The sequence below is a fragment of the Typopeltis vanoorti genome, chromosome 26, assembly GCF_054136105.1.
Source record: "Typopeltis vanoorti isolate ZY-2024b chromosome 26, IOZ_Tvanoo_1.0, whole genome shotgun sequence".
Taxonomy (NCBI): domain Eukaryota; kingdom Metazoa; phylum Arthropoda; class Arachnida; order Uropygi; family Thelyphonidae; genus Typopeltis; species Typopeltis vanoorti.
The window spans coordinates 13,340,237-13,359,287 of NC_143574.1; the positions used below are offsets into that span (position 1 = coordinate 13,340,237).

General features: G+C 36.5%; 1 protein-coding gene across 2 annotated transcripts in view; it reads right to left on the reverse strand.

The window, feature by feature from the left end:
- LOC150092339 (lipid droplet-regulating VLDL assembly factor AUP1-like) overlaps positions 1-19,051 on the reverse strand; it is a 168,862-nt gene that overhangs the window by 74,735 nt on the left and 75,076 nt on the right. For both annotated transcript variants that reach the window (XM_090415036.1, XM_090415037.1), the window contains 2 exons: positions 16,115-16,223; positions 6,621-6,730 (listed from right to left, as the gene is read on the reverse strand). In XM_090415036.1, the coding sequence (XP_090271162.1) occupies positions 6,621-6,730; positions 16,115-16,223 (219 nt within the window). The remainder of the gene's footprint in view (positions 1-6,620; positions 6,731-16,114; positions 16,224-19,051) is intronic.

The window sequence follows — 19,051 nt, forward strand, 5'->3', positions numbered from 1 at the left end:
TTGGATAGCAGGCTTTTCTCTCTCTTTTTTTGGAACAAGTTGGATATTTGCTGGCTTCCCTGTGGTGGGATAAGTGCCAGCTGAGTACCAAAGATAGAAGAGACAACAGAGCATTGGTGTTAACTCTGGGATACAATGATCTGAGTGCAATAGAAGAGATTTTGATTAGGACCAGACAATTTTTTAGTGTTTTAATTATTTAGTACTCTTACTTTTTTTTTGCTAAAAACTAGAGGAGGCATGGAAGGAGGCAATTTGTCTTCTTCATGCAGGAGTTGAAGGAAAGAGTGATGCCAGGAGGTCAGCTTTATCTTTGGGTGCCCATAACATCTGAATGAGAGAGAGGTGGAAGTGCAGGCATGCAGAAGTTGCATCCAACATTCATTTGGACAGGAGGCAAGTTTTCTGTTATTTGTCATTATGAAATTGAATTTGGATTTGCTGATGTTGTTTTATGTTTATTGCATGCTTCAGCACAGGCTGAGTATTAAGTAGGAGTTCTCAAGACAACTGCAATTTTTTTCTTCAACTTGTTTTGTACATCTGTTGAATTAGAGCTTGGAAAATGAACAAGAATTTTGGGTAGAATGAGAGATGAAGGCCTTCAATTCCAGCGAGAATAATTTCTGTGACTTGCTCAGAGCAAGTGCATGGGTTGGAAGAGCAATAGTCAAACCATGGAAAGGAAGTGTAATAGTACTTCAAGAGGTCATCCTACTCAGTACCTTTGTAGTACCAAAGATTCAAGGTTAAGTGTGGTTGGAGGAAGGGGAATGTTCTGTGAGAGTGGAAACTTGCACAAAGTTGTGATCTGACCTATCACGAGGAGAGGTGGCCTCTATGATGTATATGGAAGGAGAACAGGTAAAAAAAAAAAAGATCAAGGTGAAGTGAAGATATAATATTGAAACATACGAAAACTGGTTAAGTATCATAAGCATAACTTAGTCAAAGAAAGTTATTAACGAATGAGAATGGTGTAAGAGTTGACTTGGGTTCTCCTTCCAGAGGATCCTTAAAGGAGTTGAATATGGTTTTAAGTTTAGTAGGTGGCATTGAGGTTATAATGTTGTAGGATTCTGTTGATTTTTTCCGATAACTCTTTAATGTATGGGATAGCTACGGTTTTACTGTAGTCTAGATTCTTTTTTGTTGATGTTCTATGGAGTATTTTATTGATAGTATTTTTGTTATAGCCATTATTTATGAATGTGTCGCTGATGATTTTTAGTTCTTGCTTCAGGGCTTGCTGGTTAGAGCAAATTATTATGGCCCTGTTTTTAAGGGTGTTAATGACTCCATATTTTTGTGATGGGTGGTGGTATGAATTAGCATGTATGTATTGACCTGTGTGTTTTGGTTTTCGGTAGACCGTGAAGGATAGACTGCCTGAGGGGAGACGTGTGTCTAGGAATGGGAGCAAGTTCTGATTTTCAATTTCGATGGTAAATTGTATGCATTCATGCTGTTTGTTCAGGTGGCTAAGGAATGTGTTTAGCGTTTGTCGCCCATGCGGCCAGATAGCGAACACATCATCAACGTATCTAAGCCATATTGTAGGTTTTAGAGTGGCGGAATCAAGAGCCCTTTGCTCAAAAGTTTCCATGTAAAAGTTAGCGATTGGGTGTGTGTGTGGGGGGGGGGGGGCATGGCTGTACCTTCTTTTTCTGTAGACAAAATTTGTTTTGCCACACGAAGTAACTGGACTGTAGTACGTGGGCAAAGAGAGCCATAATGTTGGGCAGAAATTTGTTCTGTAGTAAGAGAATTGTGTCATTGATGGGGACATTTGTGAAAAGGGCAGAGACTTCAAAACTGACTAATAAGTCGTCGAGTGTTATGTTTTTAATTTTGTTTATAAAGTGTTGTGTGTTTTTATGTAGGAGGGGGAATGACCTACCAACTCCTTGAGTGTCGACTAATTTCTTGGCTAAGTGGTAACTAGGGCTATTTATTCCTTCCACAATAGGTTGGAGTGGCACATTTTGTTTGTGTATTTTCGAGACACCATATATTCTGGGGAGGTGGGCGTAGTGGGGTATGAGTTTTTTTAACCATGTCTGGTGGCTAAGTAGTGACAGACTTAAGTAGTTTCTCTGTTTTATTTTTTATCCTGTTTGTTGGGTTATAGTTTACCCAACTTACTATATATGGGTTATAGTATATAGTTTATTGTTATCGGCTACTAGTTGATTCATCTGAAGTATGTATGTTGACCTGTCAAGGACGACAGTGGCATTGCCTTTATCCAATTTTGTTATTATTATGTCTTGGTTGGCTTTTAATGACTTTATTGCTGCTAGTTCTGCTTTTGTGAGATTGTTATGTATGGTTTTCTTATTGTTCAGGACATTACTAGTTTCTAATCGTATTTTATCGGCTTTCACACAAACTCACCTGCTTCCACCCTAATTGCTTAAGTTTTCCTGAATTTATGCTTCTTCATGCTCAATGAACAAAGTTCTCTCTAGACACCTAATACCAAAACCATTTAGATTTAGTCAAATCAGCATTATACAAATCCTTCTGCACAACCTACATATTGATTCATTAGTTATTAACACCCTCCATCTCAGTTAGCCTCTATCATAGTATGGCAGGAGACTTACAATCTTCACCTTCTCGCTCTTGTTTTGCCTCTTCTAATAATTCTTTCACATCCTCCCTCATAGAATACTTCTCACCTCTCAAATTATTTGTGTCAACCAAGACAATCAATTCCTTCACCTTATATTTTTGCATCCAGATGGCATGATTGATATCGTGAATTTTTGCACCAGGAAAACATGATTTTGTCACACTTTCATTAAATGTTACCCTGATCATTGTTTCCATACATAGTTTTCTCCTTAACTTTTTTTTTTTCCTTCACTCAGTCTTTGTTACTACTTCAGACTGCCTGCTTCTTTCTCTTCTCGGCCCTGCTAATCTCTTGTAGTTTCTGCAATTTTTTAATTTTGCACTTTCTCCTATGTAAGATAGCATTCAAGTGAGCTATTTCTTTATTTATCTCCATTTTGTTCTACTCTATTTCCATGACCGCATGTTTGATGTAAATTGAGGTATATTCCATCCTACCATCGATACTGTTCGCTCTACTAACATTTGCTGCATTCTAGTCACCTAATAGGCACTCACTTTTGAAATATTTAATATACGCTCCTTCTCCAGTTTCAATTTCTTTCCACATATCCTTTAATATTCTCAATGAATACATTTCACACAAGGAACTGCACCAAATCCTGCAAATTCAAATCTGACAATGTGGTCTGTGTCTGCAGTGAGGTAAACATGTGAACTGAATGATGGGCAAGACTCGGGAATCTGAGAAGAGTGGTGGTTGTGACGTCACCGAAGCAGGCTCATATCTCAAATTCTGGCTCGTAACTCAAGGCAAAAAATCGACCTAGTGACGGCTCATATCTCAAAAAACTCGCATGTTGGGGCACTCATATCTCAAGGTATATATTTTACTCTTATTAATTGTTTATCTTTCATTCTGTTCATCCCTCTTGTATCTAATATCAACTAGCATGCCTGATATTAATGAACTGTTAACAATCTTGCATGTTATCATGGATGGTTCTGAAGTAAATGAAACAGTCAAATTAACGAGATGAGATGAAATGGTTTAGTCCTTACTTAGCAGGGAAAAAAGAGAGAAAGAAAAAACTATGCAGAACTGTTTTCATGCATAGTGAAACTGAAAGTTTGTCTACTACATGAATACTAATACTTAAGTGAAGAATATATAACAACAGAAAAACAAAAAAATAACTTTACACTTGTAATGAAGCAATCAACCCAAACTATCTTTGTAAGGCAAACAGAGAGCCTCAGTCATTCAAATGGTTTCAAAGACCTTTGATTGAAAAGATATAGGTTCAAATCCCATCTAGGACATGATCCTTTATCAGGGCTTTACAGATGAAAATGAGTCAGCAGTCACATAGAAAAGTCTCATGGAAATTGGTTTTCATTCTGCAACTAAGCAATATGGTGCAGGAGAAGAGACACAATTTACACACAAAAATACACATATTTAGACATAAGACTAACCATCTTATCTTAAAATTATGGTTAAGATAGCCAATCTGGGTAAGTTATGGGATTAAGAGCCTACAAGTATCGTGGATTAATGCCTCATCTAAGCTGTGCACATGTGCTCGAGCACACCAGTCAAAAAGGGCATAGAGCACATATGCCTAATAACTGCAAGCACATTTTTGCTTTCAGAATTTCTAACCTACAGTCAATTTTCTGTACTACAAAAACTAATTATAAATCTTGTCACCTATTTAGCAATATCTCCAACGTCTTCCACTCCAATATTACTCTAATTTCATTTCAACTTAATAAACTCTAAGTTAGTTACTTTTAGCCTGTGCCATGTAGGCAAACTGACACTGATGTCAGCAAGTGACTTACAGTCACATAAATGGATTTTTGTAGCTAAGCAGATTTAACTGAATTAATTTAGTGCTCTCAATTGTACAGATTATAGCTAGATGAAAGAAGGGGCAACATTAATATGAGAAATATTACACTAGTGGTTTTAATATGTTAAATTCTCAAAATGTCACAGATGAAATTAAAGCAGAAAAGAACTGCAAAGTCGTTTAAATTTGAATGGCTAGACAAATGTAACATAAATTTGTTTATAAACGGCATGTATATGCAGTATTTAAGTAGCTGAAGGAATAAGCATTTAGGTTGCTGTTATGGAAATGTATAGCATAAAATATACAAAATCTTTTAACATGATCATGCTTAAAGGTGTCACCAATTTTAAGCATATCAAATTAAGAGTTTGTGGATTGTGACTTTGTGCACAGGTTACCACACACACAGGGTTTAAGACCGGAAACTTTTGCACAAAATGTTTCATATGAACATGGGCCAGCAAAAATTAGAGGGAATACTGCTGTGGATTATTATTATTATGAGGCAATCTAAGAGAGGAAACTTTGAAGAGGAAATTTAGAATTTCAGGAAGATATCCAATTCAAATAATTTCCAAGTCACTAGTCATTCTGATTTTATTTGCACTGTTGGCATTTCTTTCATATTCTTCTGATTATGGTATGTAGACAATGGGGGAGGATGATACTGACAGAAGCTTTGAAAAACATTAAACTGTCAAAAATTATCACAAAACATTCTGAAAAGTATACTTTTAGGATGTAGAAAGTTTTTTAACTTGGGTATATTATGTCAAGATACCAAGTAATTTTATGTAAACTTGGTTTTTAATCCTATTTCCCAAGTGAGCAAACAGATGAGTAAGTCAAGTTTGCGCCTGCACGTGGTGCAAGTCTGAGGCAACTCACGGTAGTGCCACTCTAGGCAACTCGTGGTAAAGGTGGATTAAGCTTTGATCACTTTCCTTAGTATTTTTCCCTTAATGTAAAGCACATCCCCTTGCAGAGATGTATGCACTAAAGGCAATAGTCACTACACATAGCGGTTTCAACCTTTATTGAGGTCTCATCAGTGGGGCCAGACCTGACAATGCTAAAGTTGAAGTAACACAGAGCTTATGAATTTTACCTAAACAAGTTGCCACAAAGTGCTTCGATCTTATTAAATAAAATCTCAGGATGAGAGATAGATGTAGAAAGTTTTTTTAACTTGGGTATATTATGTATTCAAGATACCAAGTTATTTTATGTAAACTTAGTTTTTAATCCTATTTCCCAAGTGAGCAAACAGACAAGTAAGTCAAGTTTGTGCCTGCACATGGTGCAAGTCTGAGGCAACTCATGGTAGTGCCAACTTGTTTAGGTAAAATTCATAAGCTCTGTATTACTTCAACCTTAGCATTGTCAGGTCTGGCTCCCACTGACGAGACCTCAATTAAGGTCGAAACCGGTATGGGTATTGACCATTGCCTTTAATGCATAGCATCATACATCTCCACAAGGGGATGTGCTTTACATTAAGGAAAAATACTAAGGAAAGTGATCAGAGCTTAATCCACCTTTACCACGAGTTGCATTACCATGAGTTGCCTCAGACTTGCGCCACGTGCAGGCGCAAACTTGACTTACTTGTCTGTTTGCTCACTTGGGAAATAGGATTAAAAACCAAGTTTACATAAAATTACTTGGTATCTTGAATACATAATATACCCAAGTTAAAAAACTTTCTACATCTATCTCTCATCCTAAGATTTTATTTAATAAGCTCAAAGCACCTTGTGATAACTTGTTTAGGTAAAATTCATAAGCTCTGTATTACTTCAACCTTAGCATTGTCAGGTCTGGCTCCCACTGACGAGACCTCAATAAAGGTCAAAACTGGTATGGGTAGTGACCATTGCCTTTAATGCATAGCATCATACATCTCCGCAAGGGGATGTGCTTTACATTAAGGGAAAAATACTAAGGAAAGTGATCAGAGCTTAATCCGCCTTTACCGTGAGTTGCCACAGACTTGCACCATGTGCAGGCACAAATACTTTTAGGATATCGCTGTTCTGAAACACATTCATAAAATTTTTCTCTTGTTAAACTTAATAGAAGAGATGGGAGATAAGGAACTACAAGGATAAAAATTTATTAAGTTTCTACATTTTCATAAATAAATAAAATGCACAACAATATAAAACTTATACATACTGGTTGCACAGGAAGATCTAAAGAGAAAGGCCAAACATGAAATTTTAACAACCCTTTGTTACCATTTGTTGTACAACCTTCAGGAAAAACAAGAAGAGGAATGTCTGCATCTAAAAAGGAAATCCAAGGTTTTTGTTTGTTTTATTCATTAAGAGAAAGAAAAAGTATTCTATCTTATTAAATATATTCACAAATTAATCTTCACATAATGTAATATGCTAAAAAATGGATGCCAATTAACAATTTCATTTATATATGCACTAAGCTGAACTACATAGCAACATCAGCAGTTTTTACAAAAATTTCAATAAACTGTCATATCAAGGCAATTTATTTACACTACACAAGGAATTTTAAGAAAATCATTAATAGCAAAAAAGCAAATTTAATACATGTATGGTAGGAAATCAAATTCAGCTAATTTGCTATTCAATTGTTTTATACATAGCAATTATTTTTTTCATGATCTTTTCATAAATTCTTGCTTTAACAGCATCAAACTATCTAACTAACATCACCAATACAGGATTGTATTGGTGATATTAGTTAATTATAATGTTAGTTAATAACATTATGCTTACCATTAGGCTAAAATTACAAAAAACAAGAATTAAATGTTCTGTGTTATATTCAATCAATCACCTCACTGTGAACATAACTATTTTGCAAAATGAGCTGATGAACCTTTTGGCGGATGTTTACTGGTGTTACAACATATATAGTTCACCATGACAGATTTTTATTGAAATTTTCTTGCAGGACTATCTAAATTGCTACCATCCCAACTGCTCAACTGGTTTAGAAAATTAATATTGTTGGCCAACTAAATCTTCAAACCTTAAAATTTGGGCCTAAAGTTATATGAAAATATTAGTGTACCTGCAAAAGATTAATGCTAAATGAGTAGCACTATATTTTGAAGGCTGTAAGGCTTTATCGATCCTTTTGATTTTAATAATTAAGTAAGTGTCAGAACATTACCACAGGGCTATAACTAGCTTGTGGCAGCCAAGTAGTGACAGCAACATAGCTTTTCTGTTCCTTCATAATGGTTCTTCCTAACAATGCAAAGCAGAATTCACCAAACACTGGATTCTTCATTCCCTAGTATGGAACATGAGCTGGGTTTAGAAAGACGGGCTAGTTTTATCCTACTGATGTTGAATCATTAGGATAATAATCCTGCTTAGTATGAGAGAAACTATAAGTTCAGCCAGTTGGTACATGTAATTGCTTGATAGACCAGTACTGCAAAATCTATCATACGTAGGATTATGACTGAATACATCATAGTCAGAATCCCACTAGCCACCGTAATGATACCATTTGTAGCACTAGCTAGAGCTGCTTCCTTACTGTTATGGTATGACTGCTCTGGAAATAAGGCCTTCAGAGAAGAAGCATTAAAGCAGCTGTTGAGACAGTGTTTGGATGTTATAACAAAGAAATGTGCATCCAACTCAAAGTAAGAATTTTGAGTAATAAGTTTTATTGATATGCATTCCTTAAAATAACTGATTTTCCTCCAACTTAAAAAGTTTACAATGACAGTAAGGCATATTGTAATTTCTAAAATGTTTAATAATATTCTAGTGCTTTCTTATAATCTGCCCTATCTTCATACCTGAATTATACCAGATTGTTTGTATCAGTTATATTCAAAATATGGTGAAATTACATTTTAAAATAAAATTAAACAAAACTACCATGATATTAATTTTCAGTTTTATTACACTTGTGCAATATAGAAATAAAAAAGCAAAAATTTTTCACAATTTCGTTATGTGTCTATCTGAACTTACAGCATCATCTCATCACTGGTCTAGTTGGCCAAGTGATTAGCATATCCGTTTTTCAAACAACAGGTCACAGGTTTGAATCCTACTGTGGGCGTATGTGATTGTCTTTAGGTGAAAAATAAATTTCATTGTCTGGTGTGAGACCACCACCCTGCTTATTGGAGGCCTGAAGCAGCTTGAAAAAGTTTCATATTTCATCTCTAGATCAAGGATTCCACTCTATGTAAAAAATAAATAAACAAATACAAAAAATTATAAAAAAAATTTCAAAACACAATAAAAAATCCATAGTCCATTCACAGTGCTAACGTACTATGGGCTTCCAACCTTTTGCGAAAGGAAATGCATAAAAATAAGATAGCTTGTAAAATGAAGCAGAGTTAGCTGGTCTCATGCAGAAGTACCTCCTCAATCATTTCCCTTCATCTCAATGTGGCTCGGAATCCAACAGAAGTGTACATCCAAGTGTAGCATCCATAACTGATAGTGGATTGGATTCAGAAGAGCCATGAACATTTCTGCAGCACTAGACATTTTATTGCTTATAGATAACTTCATGAATCTGAATATATTATGCCTATTTGGTAATGATGCAATCTTATGTATTTTAATGCAAGCTCTATTGTATACAGCTCAGCAGTAAAGCAATTACATTCTAATGGAATCTAAGTAGATATTATGATGTTCCTATTGGGATCTTATGCTGTCTGGGAAGACAGCATAAGATCCCAATAGGAACTCTGACATTGAACAGCCAGTGTAAACAGGCACAAAATCAGAGTATCCCCTTCTATGAGCTTGAAAGAGATGCTGATAGACAAGGGTGGAATGTTGGGCAGCTTGCCGAAAGAAAAACTGCATGATGATATGCATGAATGACATGATAGTAGTGTATTTAGTGGCATCTGTGCTATGGTGTATTTCCAATATCTAGAGCTTATCAGAAAGCATTTATTTGCAAATCAAAGAGCAGTCTGATGGGTGTTGTATAGATATGTTGTATAGCTATAGCTGAGGAAGATCCTTGAGCTCCTCACATCGTTGATAGGAATCAAACCTAGGACACCCCTTCCCCAGACATATGGTTGCGAAGCACACAGCCACTAGGCTAACCGTGCAGACACACCAATACTAACAACACCTTTATTCAACTTTCAAGAAAATTCTGCTTAAAAGATTATTATTATTGTATCGATGCCTCTATGGAGTCCGAAGACTTACTGCGGGAAACCCAAACCATCCACGCAATCTTTCATACCTCTCCTTGAACTCATTATCAGACAAAGCACTCACAACTGACTCTGACAACCTATTCTGCACATTCACAGCTCTAAGCAAAAAATTTTCTCCTCACACCTCTACTAATGACACCTTTATTCAACTTACAGGGATGACCCCTTGTTTTGGCACCCCTCTAGCCAAGTACTGAAACACTTTCAATGCATTAATGCTATAAAATCCTTTAACCAACTTAAATGTTTTTATCAATCATCTCTTTTTCTCATATCAACCAATTTCTGCAATTCATTCAATCTATCCTCATAGGTAACATTGCACAGAGCACTCACCATCTTTGTCATTTGGATTTGAACCTTCTCCAATGCTTCCTCATCCCCAAGAAACCAAGAAGACCAAACCTGAGCACAGTAATCCAGATGTGGATGTATCAAGGCTTTGAGGAATACAACTTCCTTATCGGAATTGTTAGTGTGTTCTTCAATAGCCAAGTAATTTATGGGCAATATGTCCTCTAAACTTTAAATCTCTGTCTACCACCACCCTAAATCTCTAGCTTCAAAGATAATGGATGTCAGTTTAATGCAGAGAAATGTAAAGTTATGCATTTTGGGATAAATAGATTATAAGTTGTGTACCATATTGATGGAATTGTATTTCAGGAACAGTTCCATCAATGTGGTACACAGCTTATAATCTACTTATCCCAAAATGCTAACTTTATTTCTCCACATTAAATTGGCATCCATTATCTTTTGCCCATACTGACAGACTATTGAAATCCTCATGCAAACTCTCTCTACATCACCGTGATTAACTATTACTCTGCCTAATTTTGCATTATCAGCAAACTACTGAATATTTCCTTTCAGGTTATTTCCTATATCATTTATGTACAAATTAAACAGCAATGGTCCCAGCACTGAACCTGCTTTTGCTTAATTCTGACACTCCATATACCACTTTTTGATATCTGTCTAGCAGCCACCCTCTTATCCACATAACCAGTGTAATATTCATCCCCATTTGTTCTAATTTGCATAACAGAGTTCCATGTGATATTCTGTCAAATGCCTTTGTGAAATCCAGCAGAATCATCATGTGGTCATCATTTCCTTTATCCAACTTAGCTGTTACACTATTATAAAAAAATAGTAAATTACCAAGGCATGATCTACCCTTCACAAAGCCATGTTGTCCCTCATACAGCATCATATCTTTATCACCGATTCTTGAATTCTCTTTTGGAAAAATTTTTTCAGTACTTTTACAATCATGCCTAAGATACCGAGTTGTCTATAAATTGCTACTGCAGTCTTAGAACCTCCCTTATGCAAGGAAATTATTTTTCCTTCTTTCCACTCCCTTGGAATGCTACCAGAGCTGAGACTTAAATTAAAGAGTCTAGTCAGATGCATTGTCAATTCCCTCTTGCACATTCTCACAAAACCAGAGTTGATATCCCATCTAATCCCACAGTTGTATTTACACTGATATTCAGCAATATCCTAAGCACTTCCAATTCATCCACTTCTGTTCCTACATTAGTGTCTGCCACATATGTTAAAGCAGTAACCTCGCTTGGATGATATACCCTTGCAAAGCGGTCGCTCAGTAACTCAACTATTTTATCTGCTTCTATCACCTTGTGACCACTGTCACTCATTAAGGCTAATCTTCCTTAGTCATTCTTCTTCTTACTTGCCATGTAACAAAAGAACTTTTTGAGGTTTCCTTTGGCCTGCTCAGCTAGATTTTTCTTGTAATCTGATTTTGCCTTCCTTGCCTGAGCCTTGTACTGTTCATGAGTTTGCTGGTCACTTCATCATCATCATCATCATCATCAAATTCCTGCCATGTACCCTCAAGGGGTGTACAGGATATGACAGTACTACATGAAAAAATTACATCATTACTAACTTCCTATCTACAATTTTCCTCCAAATCAGTCTGTTACTTGTCAAGACTCCAACATTATCAGATCTTATATTTCTATAGTCTAAGGCACTTTGTACCATATCAATCCACCTATATCTTGGTCTTCCTCTGGGTCGTTTTCCTGCCAACCTGGCAGAGAACACTTGTTTTGCTAATCTTTCCTCTCCCATTCTATTTAAGTGACCATACCATCTGAGATTAGCTCTGCTAACGCATTCCTGGATGCTGACAATGTCAAGTTCTTTCCTAATATCCTCATTTTTAATATGATATTGCCATTGATGCCATCTGTTCACGCCTCTAATCTTTCTCAGGACTCTCATATCTGCAGTCTCTAGTCGTTGGTCAAGTGTTTTACTTCTGACCCAGTTCTCAGATCCATAAGTTAAAATTGGTTTGAACACAGTCTTGTATACAGCTAATTTAGTGTTCCGACTAATTTCTTTCTTATTCCATATGAATTTATTCAATTGACTTCCCACGATACCAGCTTTGCTGATTCTGTTGTCTATTTCTATATTTAGTTTACCATCTTCAGTAAAAATTGTGCCTAAGTAGCTGAAATGTTTTACTTGTTCCACAGGTTCTCCATTCACAACACAGTTGACATTTTCAATGATTCTGCCTATTTTCATTGTCTTTGTCTTTTTATTGCTGACCTTCATACCATATCTATTACAACAGCTATTCAATTTAGTCAGAGAATCTTGCAGACTTGTAGCGGATTTATTTAGAAGTATAACATCATCCGCATAAAGCAAAGAGCTGACATTAACATTTCCAATTTTGATATCAGGTTTAATACCACATTCCTTCATAATGTGATCCATATAGATAATGAATAACAGAGGGGATAATGTACATCCTTGTCTCACACCAGATTTAACATTAAACCATCTTCCTGTACTTCCTTCAATTCTAACTGCTGACTCACAACTCAAATAAAGACTAAGTATTGCTTGATATAATGCCCCATTGACACCATATAACTGCAGCGTATTGAATAGCTTCTCTCTTGGCACCTTGTCATATGCCTTTTCCAAATCGACAAAACTTAAATACAGATCTTTGTTATATTCCCATGCTTTCTCGACTATTTGTCGTAAAGTGAAGATCTGATCCTGACAGCCTCTATTTGGCCTGAATCCAGCTTGTTCTTCATCAAGCTTTTCTTCCACAATTCTTCTCAAGTATACTTGCATAGATCTTGCCAGGAACACTCAGTAGGGAAATACCTCTGTAATTCTCACATTCAGTTTTATTTCCCTTTTTATATATGGGTACTATGAGAGCTCTACTCCAATCATCGGGAATTCGTCCCTCTGTCCAGGCTTTCTGAACTATGCAGTGCAGCCACTGTAAGACTCTTATACCACCATACTTCAGCATTTCTGGTCGAATATCATCTACTCCTGCTGCCTTTCCACATTTCAAGCCTTTGACGGCTTTTTCTACTTCAAGTATGGATATGTATTCCTGACTGCATGCCTGGTCAGTGTTTTTTATCACTGTGCTGTCATCACTGCTTGTTTCATTTAGCAGTTTTTCAAAGTAATTACTCCATACTTCAAGGATATCTTTTTCTCCTGTTTTCATTTCACCTTTATCATCTCTAATTCCTTTTACAGCACTCTTTCCTCCATTCCTAAGCTTCTTCAACAACCTCCAGAATATTTTGCCACCTTCTTGATATTTATTTTCTATATTCATGCCAAAGTCCTCCCATGACTTTTGTTTAGCTAGTTTTACACACTGTTTAGCTTTCTTACATTTGTCTCTGTATTCTGTAAGAGTAAAAGCTGACTTATTTGCCAGGAACTTTTGATATGCTTTCTTCTTTTCCTTCACTGCCTCTTTAACTTCCTGTGTCCACCAGGGAGTTCTGATTTTTTTATCTTTGCACACAACCTCACCACATGCCTCTCTGGCAGAATCAATCAATATTTCCTTCAGAGTTTGCCACTGAATCTCCAAGGTTTGATTCCTGTTCTCAAACTCTTTCATTTTCTTTTCAATAATATTTCTGTATTTTAGTCTACAGTTTACATCTGAGAGCTGCTCAACTTTTATTCGCTTTAAAACTTTCTTACATGTTATTCTTTTCAATATGAAATTCAATTTTATCCTGCTCAAGACTAAATAGTGATCACTTCCAATTTCAAATCCTCTGTACACTCTGGTGTCCTGCACCAGGGAGAAAACATCACTATCAACAATAACATAGTCAATGAGACTTTTCTTATTCCTAGCCTCTTCTCTCCATGTGAATTTGTGCACATTTTTATGTTGGAACATGGTGTTCGTAATAACCAGTCCATGTCCTGAGCAGAAATCCAACAGATATTTGCCATTATTATTAGCTTTGCTCTTTTCTCCAAATTTTCCCAAAATATTTTTGTATGTCTCACAATCATTTCCTACTCTACTATTTAGATCCCCAACAAGGACCAACTTTTCCTTTTTCATTGTGTCAGTTGCTTTTTCTAAAGCCTCAAAAAATTCCTCCACTTCTACCTTAGTAGAACCTTCTGTGGGACCATAGGCACAAATAAGTCTCATTGTCCAGTTCCCCATTCTCCTATTTGCCCACATCACTCTACTTGAGACTGACTGCCATTCAAGAAGATTAGCCTCGTATTTTGTGTTGAATACTATGGCTACTCCTTCTTTTCCTTGATTGTTATTGCCTGAATATAACATTTTGTATTTATTGCTCAGAAAGATCTCACCAGTTTTGGTCTTTTTTGTTTCAGTCACCCCTATTATGTCGATCTGGTACTTATCTAATTCCTCAGCTAGCTCCATTTCTTTGCCATTCAGGCTTCTTACGTTGATAGTACCGATCTTTAACTCTGGTGATGTTGAGTTGGGGTTTGTTTTCAGATTTGTTCCAGTAGCTGACTTTTCGCTGCACGCCCTGGTTCCCTGGCGAAAACAACGGGGGCCTTGTTTAACCGGGCGACGCCCCAACCGGCATGAAATTTTGTCATGTTGTACCATCATTTTTTATTTTGGTTTAACCAATAAGAATACAATTTGGTCGGCTAAATCCCAAATTGCCAGCCCATCCTCGTTCGTTCAGTATCAAAGTAGATACCCAACAGGGTGCACCACGAGAAGGTGAGGATTGGACATTAGGTCAGAAGCCCTGGTCGGTTCTCCGCATTCCTTTAAAGGCTATGTGGAGGTCTCCTCTCAGTTATACAGCTTTGACCCTTAAGCACCCCAAGAGGTGACATCAGCAGATGAAATCAAAAGATCTCTTACTGCTGATTAAATTTGAACTAGTGATGGATTATAAAGATATTAGGCTCTAGAAAATTATTGAAATAGTACAGAAATGAAAAAATGTATAACAAATCAACTCATACACAGTTTTGAGTTGTTCCTGTAAAGTTGACAAAAAAAAAAATAAGACATTTCCCCTCCTTTTGCAGTTAGCAATTCAAATGTATGCATTCCAGATGAACATGAAGGTTGGAAGATTGACTGTTCAGTTAGGAGATGTTATTCCTACTCAATTTGTCTCATATAAAGTTTCTTCATACTGATGTTGAACAACATATAAAGAAAATTATTTTACTTACCTGATTTTGTTTAGCTGAAGCCTCAAGAAATTCTGCCTTCATTGTAGCTGCTGCTCTCTTTCCATCTTCATAACTTACAACTCTTTCCATATATTCAGTGGTTTTAAAACTTTTGCTATACGTTCACTAATGCCTTGTACATAAGGGATAGGAATGTGCGTTATTTCTTCTGTATGTGAAGAGGAAGACAAACTACTCGTAGCTCTTTTGATGAAGGAATTCTTATATCCATTAGATAGAAAGGAAGAAGTAATATATTGCAGTCATCATCACCAGACATAGAGTTCATTGGAAAAAGACAAGAGTCCTTCACAAAAGTTGGTTCCTCGTGGAACGGCTTTATAAAGAAACGCGAAACTTTACTTCACTCGCCTAACTTAAACAGATCTGATGGTTTACGTCTATCCCCTTTATGGGAGATAGTACTTTATAATTCCGCTAACCTTTCCTAACTTTTTATTGTGTGTGTATATGTATATATATATATATATATATATATATATGTTTTTTTTTTTTGTTAGGAAATGTATTGACCTTTTTAGTTATCTTACACTAGCAACTTAGGTGGCGCTTTTTGGAATTGTCAGTTATTGTTTAATTTGAGCTTAAAATGTACCGAAGATGCCTGTAACACACAGGCATCTTTAGTACTATTAAATAATTCTTTTTACGCGAGTTTTTCCGTTATTAATTTTGTATTTATGTCTGCTCGCGGTTTGCTATTATTAAAACTTATCATTAATATACATATTGAAGAGTAGCGACCCTAGTACAGAACAAAACAAACAATTTAGTAGAATAAATCTATAAAGATGAACCTAAAAATTATGTGCCCAAAAGGAAAATTATGTGCATAAGTTAATCCAATTTAGTAATATGTGGTTCAAAAAATCAAGTCTGATCAACTTTTGATAAGAGCAGTTTTTGTATTTACCTTTTATGTACTTTTTCACATTTTCTACAAAGGAAGTTTCATTATTTCTCTCTCGCTCAGGTAAATCCATTTCCATTACATGAATATCAGGAAGATTTGGTGTTTCTGGCTAAGGGATAAAACAAACAATAAGATTATATGCAATTAAACTAATTTTAGGACAGTATCAAATAAATTCCACTCTCACAATAGCAGCATTTGATACAATGAAATGCTGACTGTCTTAAAACAAAAGAAATATTTGTTTTAGGGGGTAACAACTATAATCTTTAGGAAACAAATAAAAAAAAAAGACCATTGCAAATGATGACTATAATCAAAAACTAAAATTTTTCATGTTTTTTTTTTAATATTTACAATGATACACAAGGTAGGTTTTCCAGGCGTAAGAGAGTGCAAGGAAGTTAGTGGTTGTGGTTGGAATGAATGGTTTGATTGGGCAAAGGAAAAAAGTGAGAGTCAGCAGATTATTGAGGACAGTGAAAGACAATGGTGTGGTGCCAGGTATGATAACGATGAGTTGCGACAAAGAGCACAGATCTTGAATGGAATGTTAGTGGAAATGTGTGAAGAGAAAGGAGTGCAATTTATTAATGTGTGGGACAAGTGTGAGGGATGAATGGAACTGTATAAGAGCAATGGATTGCATCTGAATGGTTTAGGAACGAGTCATTCAGGAAGGTCGCTGCTGGACAGAAGTGTAATGAGCGATGCAAACAAGGTATCAGTGGAAGTCAAAGATGATATGAATGAGTATGAGAGTGGACTCGGTGAGACTGATGTAACCGTGAATGGAGAAGAGAATGTAAGAACAGGAAAACGGGATGGGCCAGGGAGGTCAGTGGGACAGGGTATAGGAAGGATGGATTCTGAAAGTGATAATAAATGCAAATACGTGGATAATCAGTGTAGGAACGGAATGGCCAGGAATGCACAGGTGGGTTGAGTCTGGAAGGCTATGTGAAGCAGAAGATGAGAAGACAGGAGCAAGTGAGGAGAAGTCACAGATCGGGGACAGCATGAGTGGGACGGGTTATAGACCAAGAAATGAATTGTTATGTTTATTTATAAATGCCAGTAGTGTCAGAAACAAGGGAGAAGAAGCATTGCATTGATTGAATTTATGTGCCCAAAAATAGTTGGAATAAGTGAAACATGGTTAAATATGAATGACATCTTGATGGGAATAGAAATTGAGGGATATGATGTTTTTTATGAAGATAAGAAAGGCAGGACGGGAGAGGAGTTCTGCTGATAACTTGGAGTGATATATTTGGTGGAGTGTTGCTACAGACCATGGAATGGAAAAGGTGGACAAAAAGAAAGTGAGCAAGCTATGGCAATACTGATTGGAATGACAAGATAGCATCAAGGAATAAGGGGAAAGAATTTCTTCAGTTCTTAAAGGACAAAAATATTAGGCAATATGTGATGGAGGGCACACAACGGTTTAGTCTTAGATCTGGTTACATAATCAAAGGATGTGACTGTGAATAGAGTGTCTCATCTTCCCAGGGTTGGAGAGAGAGTGACCATGAAGTGATCCCACAGATTGCCACCAGTAACATGAGAACTTCTATAAAGAAGGAATATATGTGGAACTACAAGGCTGGTGATTATGGAAAACAGCTATTTAACAGCAGCAATGTTTGAGTGCATTCCAAAGGGGAAAAGGAAAAACAAGACAGGAGTAAAATGGATGAATGAAAAGATTATTATTACGTGAACCTCCAGGGAGTCCAAGGACTCATTGAGGGAGAACACCTACTCTACATTTCTCTGTCTCCACAACTCAATTCACCAACAACTAACTGCAACCACACCAATGCCATCTACAGCCCACCATCACTAGTATTTCCACAGACAATCGCAAATATCCATACCCATGGTGGGATTTGAACCCACAGCCTTTTGGCTGGAGAGCAGATACGCTAACTGCTCAGCCAACCAGGCCGGATTAAGAATGAAATCTGGAAGAAAAAGGCACTATGGAGGCAACACAAGATGAGCAAACCAGGAAGGTAACTTGGTTGGTAAAAGCAGCAAAAGTGCAGTATGAGAAGAAATTAGACAAGCTAAGAAAAATTCTAGTGAGTTCTTTTGGTATGTGGCAAGTGAAAGGAAGAATGACTATGGGAGTATGATGCAAGTGTAGAATATAGCAAAGAAGGGACGGATGGATAGTGAATGAACAGCAAGTATATAAAAAATTAAGTAAACTTGATGATGTTACTAAGGCAACAGGATTTGACAGTATATCAACATGATTCTTCAGGGAATGCCCTATGGAATTAACAGCACTTTTTGCACAACTATTTAACATGAACCTTGCAACAGGGTGAGCCCCCCCAAAGAAATGGAAGGTGGAAAAAATTGTCCCACTTTACTGGAGCAGGGGGATAAGACTACAACTACAAATAGGCCAATCTGTGTGTCTGGGATGGTTGTTAAGGTATTAGAAAAGTTGGTGAGGACCAGAATTCAGAAGTGAGTTGATAACAGTATTTTTATGATGGTCATTATGGGTTTGTTAGGGAGATATCATGTTTCAGTAATCTGTTAACATATTACAACGTGACAAATTCACTCGATAAAGGAGATGCATACATGGTGGTGTACTTGAATTTTTCAAAAGCCTTTGATAGATTGCTAAATGACAAGCCTAAACTGAAACAAATGGGATTAGATAACAGATGGTAAGTTGGATAGGTAATAGGCAGTAGGACTCAGCATGTTATATATGGAGGAGTGGTATCCCAAAAGAGGAAGGTCACTAGTTGAGCGTCACAGGGATCTGTTTTGGGACCATTATTGTTTAACTTGTACATTAATAACATTGGGAACAGCTTAAAGGTTCCTCACGTCACTGACAGGAATCAAACCCAGGTCTTTCCAACCAAAGGACTTTGTCTATACTGACTCATATGGAGGCTTATA